This window comes from Eleginops maclovinus, chromosome 22, assembly GCF_036324505.1.
Source record: "Eleginops maclovinus isolate JMC-PN-2008 ecotype Puerto Natales chromosome 22, JC_Emac_rtc_rv5, whole genome shotgun sequence".
Taxonomy (NCBI): Eukaryota; Metazoa; Chordata; class Actinopteri; order Perciformes; family Eleginopidae; genus Eleginops; species Eleginops maclovinus.
The window spans coordinates 17,495,431-17,505,808 of record NC_086370.1 but is presented as its reverse complement, the minus strand read 5'-3'; the positions used below and the strand labels follow the sequence as shown (position 1 = coordinate 17,505,808).

At 40.8% G+C, this 10,378-nt stretch overlaps 1 protein-coding gene across 1 annotated transcript; it reads left to right on the top strand.

The window, feature by feature from the left end:
• The first annotated feature begins 666 nt into the window (after positions 1-666).
• cog2 (component of oligomeric golgi complex 2) lies at positions 667-9,368 on the top strand. Its single transcript, XM_063874607.1, has 18 exons — positions 667-831; positions 1,227-1,388; positions 1,913-1,978; positions 2,064-2,144; positions 2,520-2,623; positions 2,842-2,950; positions 3,105-3,284; positions 3,388-3,512; positions 4,047-4,173; positions 4,286-4,425; positions 5,486-5,547; positions 5,629-5,780; positions 5,899-6,075; positions 6,212-6,284; positions 6,766-6,908; positions 7,708-7,847; positions 8,045-8,228; positions 8,374-9,368. The coding sequence occupies exons 1-18, from the start codon at positions 775-777 to the stop codon at positions 8,464-8,466; spliced, it is 2,175 nt and encodes a 724-aa protein (XP_063730677.1). The 5' UTR covers positions 667-774; the 3' UTR covers positions 8,467-9,368.
• Positions 9,369-10,378: the final 1,010 nt, after the last annotated feature.

Below are 10,378 nucleotides of genomic sequence, written 5' to 3'. Positions count from 1 at the left end.
ATAAGATGCATTTTCTCATAAAGAATTAAAAGAGGATGGTACTGATGTAGATACAATGAGGAAAAATTATGATATAATAATGATATAAAATGATGATATAATGCTGAGTCACTTATACATACAAGGTTTCAAGGTTTCAAGGTTTCAAGGTGAAACAATGCATGACAATGTGATTAAAGTTTATATTTTTCATCATGTAATACTGGCCATAAATATTATAAAACATGTTTAGTAACCTAAAGATTTCTTTCTTTCTTTCTTCCCTTTTTCCTATTTTTCCTATGTTTTATTTTATTTTTTAAAGAAAAAAACATTGTTCATCATATAAACGTTTGAACTGTTTAACCTCTGGTAGATTGCATTTACTGGTCAAGCGTTTGTCTTTGATCAAATTATGTTAAGTAAAGTACAATCAGTCAAAAAGAATACAACAATATAATAAAATGATAGCAACATTTAAACTTGCAATCAAATCACCATCCATTTAATGGAGTAACTTGCACTTTGAACTTTATCAGAACTGTATACTTGCAATAATTTATTTATTTAACATTTTAATGTTACATTTGTTATGGTGAGAACAGGGTAAGCAGGAACCTCGCCTTGCCTCAGTGTGTACCCCGTCGTGCCTCCAGAGGGTGCTGTGTTGTCAGTGGTCCTCCAGACTCTTCTTCGTTGGTGCACTTGCCATGTTTGCGGAAGCTTGTTTCTAGCAGCTAGCTGGAAGCTTCTTACATTTTCAGTGTATGTTGAAGCTATATTTTATAATCAAATATGAATCTACCAAAGGGACCAGATTCGTTGTGCTTCGATAAGGATGTTTTTATGAAGGTAAGAGAAAACGGCATGTTTTTTAGTACGCTATATAAAGATTATGCTGTTAAAATCGAATGTTCATACTGGTTACTGGAAACAATTACTCTTTATTTATGAATAAATACAACTAATCCTCTTTGTACATGTTTGATACATTCATGATCCTAGCTCATGTTGTACATTTCGGACATGTCACATGTTACCCTTACAGCAAACGACGTGTTTCATGAATACAAATGTGATCGTCAGCATTAGGTGCCTACATTTGTATTTTTTGTCCGTCATTCTGTAGCTAAAGTCGACTTTCTCTCCATTGGTAATGCTCATTGTTGCATGCATTACTGGCTGCTTTGATATAACCCTTGTATAAACCTGTACACGACTGCTCTGTCTGGTGTTGCTTCCTGCAGGATGACTTTGACGTCGACCAGTTTGTGGCGGAGTGTCGGAAGCAGGTCCAGCTGGAGGAGATGAGGGAGGACCTGGAGCTCTACTATAAGTTGCTGAAAACAGCCATGGTGGAGCTCATCAATAAGGACTATGCCGACTTTGTTAACCTCTCCACCAACCTGGTTAGTAATTACATTGGTTGTGCATTTTGGACTTGGCAATCAGCAGCTTCTAGTCCACAGGAATGAAAAATGGCAATTTAGTTAGTCTACTATTAAGAATGATGATCTATGTAATGTCGAAATGCTAAGCTTTATCTTAAATGTAAACTGTCATGATTTTAACCTACTCATTCAAATAATTATTTTCTTTAAGTGGTATTTTGTTTTAACTGAAAATAAGTGTGATTTACATTTAATGTGCTAAAACATTTTAAATCTATATTAACTGTCAACTTTGCTAACACGATCATTGTTCTACTGTAAACTGCCTGCTACAACAAAATAATGTAAAAAATAAAGAATATCTGTTGATTTTTACCTATTTAGTTTTATTAACTATCAATATTGGCCTTGAAAGTTTGGCTATCTTATGATCCTGAAAAAATTAAAGGCAGCACAAGGCAGAATTGTTCTTTTCTTTAATAAATCTGATAATGTGAACGTATACAGTTTCTAATATCAGACCTCTGCTTCCCTTGACTCAGGTGGGGATGGACAAAGCCCTCAATCAGCTTTCTGTACCGTTGGGACAGTTACGAGAGGAAGTTATGGTATGTTTTCTTGTTAAGTTTACTGAAAACTTTGATTAAACCCTGTCACAGAATGTTCATGAATGTTTCTGGTGGTCTGTTTCAGAGTCTGCGGTCCTGTGTGAGTGAGGTGATCCAGGCTATTGACAACCAGCTAACCAAACAGGAAGATCTGCAGAAAAAGAAGGTTTGGCTCTTCCTCTTTTATTGTCTGACTTCATAATTTTTTTAATTTTAATTTTTTAAAGATTTTTCTGGGCAAACAGTGCCTTTAATAGAGAGATAGATATGAATGGGGGAGACAGAGGGGATGACACGCAGCACATGGTCCCAAGCCGGATTCGAACCCGGGTCCTCTGCTTGGGGACCAAACCCCAGTACATGGTCCGTCAACTGATTATAAAGTCATGGCCGTCGTGGCAGTTCATCAATAGATATACTTTATTATCACCTTTACCAAACTGTGAACCCAGTGTTGCCTCAACAAAACAGATTTAGTCCAATATGGATGATAAACTTGGTTTTCAATCTTTTAATAACCTGTCAATATCCCATCCATCAGGTGTGTGTATTGAGGCTGATTCAGGTGGTGCGCTCAGTGGAGAAAATTGAGAAGATCCTAAACTCACAGAACTCCAAGGAATCCGGCTCTCTGGAAATCAGCAGGTAGGACACTCACCTGCTTTACTGGCTTTAAAAGCCACTGGTATCACTTAGATAACCGATTTGAATGTGAGCAGGCTATTAAACGAGTGATGAGAGTTTCAAATGCACCTCTATATCACCCAGCCATATGCCAGATGTTCAAATTGTTTAAGCCATTGAATCCAGGAATGTAGCTCTGAGCCATTGTTTCTGAACTTTGTCTCTCTGTCTCTGTGCAGTCCCTTGTTAGCAGGTCAGGTCCTGGAGAGGATTGCTACAGAATTCAACCAGCTGCAGTTCCATGCTGTACAGAGCAAAGGCATGCCCCTACTGGACAAAGTCAGACCTGTAAGTGTTTACTGGGTAATCAGTCAAACAGGAAATACATGAATAGCCATTCACTGAAGGACTTGGTTCGGCTGCCTATATTCTTGTTTGTTTATCCATCATTGATGTTTGCTGGAATATACTGTGTTTGATTCTCAGCTTTGTCCTCTGTCAGCGTATCGCAGGGATCACCTCCATGCTACAGCAGTCTCTGGAGGGCGTGCTGATCGAGGGTCTGCAAACATCCAACCTGGACATGGTGCGTCACTGCCTGAGGACATACGCCACGATAGACAAGACTCGAGATGCTGAGGCCCTGGTGGGACAGGTGTTAGTCAAGCCATACATGGACCAGGTAAACATACAACACATGTTTCTTTATACAGTAGACCCAAGGGAGTTTCTACATAAACTGATATGTTAAACACAATATCCTCTCCTCTCTTTTCCTTTTTTAGGTGATAGTAGAAGAGGTGGTGAAGTCCACTCCAAACGGTCTCCACCTGATGTACACTAGACTGTTGGAGTTTGTTCCTCATCACTGCAGACTGCTCAGAGAGGTGACTGGAGGAGCCATATCAAGGTATGGATGTTATCATGGAGGCAAATTAATTCAAACCATGCATAGATCAAGCGACTCTTTGTGGTTTCTTCAATCTTCAATGTAGGGTTTGTGCAAAATGAAAATTTTACATGGCAAGTTTTTGTTAAAATACCAACGTTTGGTCTTTTCCCAAAATGTTGAGACCATATTGCTCTTGAGAAACAGAATCAGAAAGCCTTTATTTGTCCTACATAGGGGAATGTAGCAAAACATCCAAAGAGCACCTGTATGGGATCACCACAAAGACCCAGCAGCTCCATTGTCCTCCAAATGTTTGCTGTGCTTTGAAATCCTCTTGCTCATATTAGAAAAGCAAATGAGCTGCTTTCATGTGTGGAACTGTTAAATTCAGTATACTGTATTGGCCGGGCTGCTCGTCTTTCTATTTGTAGCACTCTAGCAGTCTTTATGATGCTTAAGTAAGTATTAGATATGACTTTAGAATAGAATAATCAGGTGTTTTGGTCACATCATTTAGTACTAATAATGTGCTGATGTTCCTTCTCTCCCCAGTGACAAATCTGACGTAGTGCCAGGGTATGATTTCCTGGTGAACTCAGTTTGGCCTGAGATGATCAAAGGGATAGAGGAGAGATTGTCCTACCTCTTCAACCCTGGAAACCCCGAAATTTTCTTTGAGGTACAGACATAGGGACACGATTTGTGTGCATAAACATTCACTTCTGTGTGGCATTACTCAGTGTTGAGTGGCGTCACCTATGCGTGTTTTCTGTTGTCCTTTACTTTTCTAGCGTTACAGCGAGAGTATGGAGTTTGTGCGGAGGTTTGAGCGTCAGTGCAGCTCACAGGCCAGTGTGAAGAGACTGAGAGTTCACCCCTCATACACCACCTTCCAGAACAAATGGAACCTGCCTGTCTACTTTCAACTACGGTGCATATTACCTCATTAAGATCTATACATACCACAACCTATAGATTACACAGGGTACACACTCTTTTAAGAGCACATTTGCATGCTTCACCTAACATCATATTGGATTTCAAATTTCAATACATACTTTGAAATGGAAAGCTATACAAATGCTAATTGTATAGAATAAGTTGCTCTTCTCAGAAATAACAGATTCCTTCTTGTAAAAGTTATAAAAGAAGATCAATGTACTTTTTGCTTCCCATTTGCTTTTTTAGAAATGCTTGTCACATTTTCAGAAATCCTCCTACCCAACACCTTTTTGATATTAGATCAGGGGAGGCTGTGTCTCAACCGTTTATGTAACTTCTCGTATCCTACAATCAATATTTATAGCATTTTGTTATGTAAAACTATTTTTTCAAGCTATTTTGGTTTAGAAATAACCAAACATAATAACAACCTCAGTGTTCATATGTTCTACTTGCAGGCAGTGGATAATATGTATGTTTTGAATGAATGCAGACACTTTAATTTGAATGAGAGTAGTCAGACGTTGGGTGGGAGGGTGTATTTCCTGTGCAGCATGCCTTTTTAAAAGACTCAAGAGACAAGCTTTGATTAAAACTGAGCCTGCCAGCATTTTTAGTGGAAAAACACAAGTTGGCCAACGGTAAAGAATGCCTTTAGAAATGTGAAAAAATGTCTTGAGTTTCATAAAGAATGATGATAAGAAGCAAAATGTGAACTCTAGCTTATGTCAGCTTATTATTAAACATTTCCCATTAACATGACATTGGACCTTGACTGAACAGCTATTGATCTGTATGAAAAAGTAGAGACATTTCTACTGTGTCCACCCCCCCCCCCCCCCACCCACCCACACACACACACACACACACACACTGTAAAGATTAGGCCTGATTTCACAAAACAAACCTGCACAGTTCAGCTTTTCTGGAAAAAGTCAATTTCTCTAAAGCACACAGTGTTGTTACACGTCATGAGCACTTGCCTGTCAGAGCTGATACAGGATATAAGCCAATGGCACATTGATTATTTTGTCTCATTGTTTGTTCAGGTACAAGGAAATCGCAGGAAGTCTGGAGAACGCCATCAGCGATGGACTTGAAGCCGCACCAGGTAGGAATAATTCTCTGTCATAAACGCCAGTGTGTACCCGGTACTCTACCTGCTGTAACTTCTGTGTGTGTTCATGCGCAGCTGGCAGTGCGTACCACCTGCAGGTATCGGAGGTGTTGTGGTCGTGCCTGATGAGATGTTGGTCAAACAAAGTCTACCTGTCGCCTCTGGCACATCGCTTCTGGAAGCTCACGCTACAGCTCTACGCACGATATGCCAAGTTTCTTGATGAGGTAAGCCTAAAAAACAGAGGTCTGTTTAGGGGAATAATTCCATAAGAGCAATATGTAAATGAATAGACATGTTGCCATCTCCTCCTGTTGTTCCTCATCTTGATCGGTGTGTGCACAGGTGTTGACTAAGACTCCAACGCCCGAGTTAACTAAAGAGCCGACCAGGCCTCTGCCTAGCTCCGCCTCTTCCACCTCCAGCCGGACGTCAGGCGGCAGTGAGAGCGGGAGTCCTGCCTCCCTGTCCACCAAACAGCTGGTCTACATTGCAGCTGACATCCAGAAGCTGCAGGAACAGGTGCACACACGCACAAACTAAATACATATATTACATGCATCCTTACATCTTTCAAAATTGTTATTCAGATAACTCAAGGTTTTTCTTAATTAACTTAATTGATTCCACACTGACAGCTTGCCTGATTTTCTCTTAGATACCAGAGTTGTCAGAGACGACGAGACAACGCTTAGAAGCGATTGGATTCAAAAACTTTGCCGTGGTGGAAGGTAGGCTGCAAGCGACTTTGGATTTTTAGTTACTTTGCATTGTTGGCTTGATCTTACAGTGGTTTATCTGTACATGAGAATGAAGGAGACACTAATATTTAATGACCGGCTTTAGTTTTTCAAAATTAAAATAAGACTTAAGTCCCCCAGAGGTTATCATAATCTTACAGAACACATCATACATATTAAGCCTATTACTTAAAATAATGTATTTGAGTATTTGCATACGCCTATATCAAATTAGTTTTTGTTGTTGGTGGGAAATTATTGCATTATATCTATATTGCTTTTCTTATTTATAAAAATAATGCTGGCACTGACATTTAAAAGTGTATCCATTCAGTCCCCTTCAGGCTTTACAACATGACATCTTCAAACACTGCATGTCAGTCACTCAAATGAATCACTCCTTGGCTCTTGGCTTTAGCACCAGGGCAACTCAGACCATGTTTGAACTTTAAACTTCTCCTTTCTATGTCAGACGCCTTAATGGATTCTAAGATTTGCCTGTCGAGTAGCATTCCCACTTTAAATATCAAGATGACCCAGCATCTGACTGAACGCTGTTGCCGCTTCCTGAAGAGTGCCTCTGAGGTCCCACGACTGTACCGCAGGACTAATAAGGTCAGTGAAGCTGCAAACACGCACACCAACACGTTTCTCATGGATTTGATCATGTAACATTCTCTGGGATGAACTGTTTATCTGATTCAGACACAACTTTGATGGCTAATGTACTTGGAACTGTGGCCTGCGTATATGTTTTGATGTACCTTTCAACCCTATTAATGGAGGTTAATACAATAATTCAAGCTCTTTTACTGGAAGTCCTTTCCAACATCATTCATTTCTCTACTCACTAGCTCACTCACAGTCGGTCTGTCTGTCCCTTTATAGCCACTAGCATTACCTCCTTATTTCAACTCTGCTGAATTGTGTTTGTAAGCATCTACAATATTGTGTTTCCTAATAACCATCACTCTCTGTGGCAAAAAAACAAACACAATTTGGGAATCAGTAGCACAGAGTCAATATAAGCATGTATAGTAAACAGCACACTGACGCATCTATACAACTATTGAATAAGTATGCCCTAATCAGGTTTTACTACCACTGATTGTGATCCAAGTCCTTGAAGGATCTGCTGAATCTCAATATTTGATCATATGTTACTTTATTTACTTTACACCTATATTGAAATTTGGTAGAGCAATGTCATCTGACAACTGCAAGGCTCTACATTGAATCTTTGTAGCCGGAAAGAAAAGTTTACTTTAACAGAGAGAAATATAAATCTGTAGCTGTTGGAATGAAAAGCTCTAGTAAGGAATCTTAATAACTGCAACATAAGAAAAATACTTAAAATTCAGCAGTCATTAGGTCAATCAGATTTTTGATATTTACTACTTTACGTTGTGTTTAGGATGTGCCGGTGCGTGCTTCTGCCTACATGGACAACGCCTTGCGGCCGTTACTTCAGTTGCTGACTGACTCAACAGGGCTGGTTCACCAATCTACAGCAAAAGAGTGGCTGCGAGTGGCACTGTCTGACTGCACGCAGAGGTAAGACACACTCCTGCAAACATAAATACACACTCAGATACATTACCAGCTTTGATGTTGACAAAATGAGCTATTACATTGATATAAATGACGATTCTTTCTTTCTTAAAGGTTGTTTTACTGTCCTTTTTTAATAAGAATTTCCAGCTGTAACCGACACATTTACCCGCTTTCATTTCCGTCTGTCTTGCGTTCAGGTACTATGAAACCATCTCTGAGGTGCTGAGCTCGGTGAGGAAGATGGAGGAGAGTCTAAAGCGCTTAAAGCAAGCCAGAAAGGGAGCAAGCATGACCACCACAGCAGGAGCAAACGCTGGACTCACAGACGACAGCAAGATCCGGCTACAACTGGCACTGGATGTGGAGTACCTGGGGGAACAGGTATGGAGAGACATATTAAATATGATACAAACAATTCACATTTCTCGGGGAACAAACAAATATAACTAAAGTTAGAAAGTGCACCAAATTAGGTCGAAAACTTGACAACTCATCTGAAATGTTTCCGATTGTTTTCTCATCTCAGATCGAGAAGATGGGTTTTCAGCCATGTGACATCTCCATGTTCACCACCCTGATGGACCTGGTGAAAGAGGCCCGGGAGCTCGCTGAGCAGTAAAATGTTGACTCCATAATAACTAAAACCCATTAACATGCTGCTGTTCCTCAGCACTAATGAACGAAGAGTCAACATCTGGTTACAGTTGATGAGGATCAGGCCACAAAGAACGAATGAAAATCACTGACTTTATGGGGATATTTTTTGTACATACAAATCTAAATGCAGACTTTAAAGCCACCGAGCACAAACATTCATCATCAGGAATCTGCCACAGGTACACTAGTTGTTCAGTCATCATTGGTTCTGCTGTAGTCAATGTGAATAAAAGGGACTGCATTGTACAGGAAATGTTTTTATACAAAATGCCTGATGCTAGTGATATGCACTGCTCTATGGAAAGTCTTTGTACAAGTTGGGTCTGAGTATTGCGAGAGTCTTGAATCTAAGTTGTAAAATGAGAATGTCAATCAAACAATATTTATATCTGTTCTGGACCCTATTCTTTTTTAAGCTGTGGCTTTTATTTTATCGAGTCGCATTTATTTGTTAGTACTTCCGGTCAAACCGGAAGTGGCTATTCAGGAAGTGATTCCAATGTCTACTTAGCTACCGTAACACTAAAAATCATATCTTCCACCATCCTCGTCTTGCTAGCTGTATAATCGCAATGTTTGTAAGTACTGCAGCTTGTTAGGTCCTTAGCTACGCATCAACAGCATTGTTTTGGTTATTGGATGGTCGATTTGTACCACTTTATACGGCACTAGCTATGTTTTCCCTATCTGTTTATTGTCTGTGGAGTGATACAGCAAAGCTCCAACCTTTGTGCACTTAGTTATTGCAATATGTTATATTGTGTATTTGTATTTTTAGTGCATCCAGTTTCGTAACTGATATATATATTTACATTTGTGTTTCAGTTTCACTCTTTGAATTTGAGTAAACATTCATAATCGGCACCCTGCTTCATGGAGTTATTCATTGACAATTAGTTTAGCTGAACTGGATAGTGGGATTGCTGCTCAGATCCACCCAGACCAGTACAGTGAAAAAACAGCATATCATCAAGCTGTAAGAAAGGAACGGCTGGAAAAAAGACCGAAGGACTGTCATACAGGCCCCGAGCAAGCCTCCACGACACCCTCCCCTGACGTCTTAACCTCAGTGAACACACACATCTCGCCTCATCATGGCAGAAGGGGGCTATGCATACACCACAGTGCCTGAAGAACGTTTCCAAGAAGAGGACCACAAGTCAATACGGTCTCGTTCCTCAAAAGCATCACGCAGTTCTTCATCAACCCAGACCGCCATCAAAGCCCGAGCCAAGGCAGAAGCAGGACGCTCCAAGTTTGCCTACGCTCAGAGGGAAATAGAACTCAAAGTAGAGAAGGCCCGCCTCGAACTAGAGAAGGTCCGCCTGGACGCCACCCTAGAGGCTCTACAAGCAGAAAAGGAAATGGATGCTGCACTGGTAGAAGCAGAAATACTGGAGTCAGGTTTGATAGACTCAGACCATCAGTCACACCGCAGTAGAGGTTCTAACTCTCTCTCACCCCAGACACGACTCCAGCGTACAGAACACTATGTACAGGACCAACTCAGCCTGAAGTCTAACTCACACAATCCACATGCCTCATCTTATCAGGGGTTACCACTAGTTACGAGCGACATAAAGCAGCCTATTACACCCATGCTTTACTCACCCCTGCCTATGAAAACAGAGGCGCTCTGGCAGAACGATCGAGGGATGGATGGAAGAGGTCGACAGCGACCCCTTGACGATCGCCATGGCAACCAGGGCAGAACGGTCAACCAAAGCAACCCTGACACCTCCATCACCAACGACCTTGCCAGGTATCTCGCACGGAGCCAGTTGGTGACCTCAGGGCTAACCAATTTCGATGACAAACCAGAGAATTTCTGGGGATGGAAGTCCACCTTTTACGGCGCCACCACAGGTCTGGGC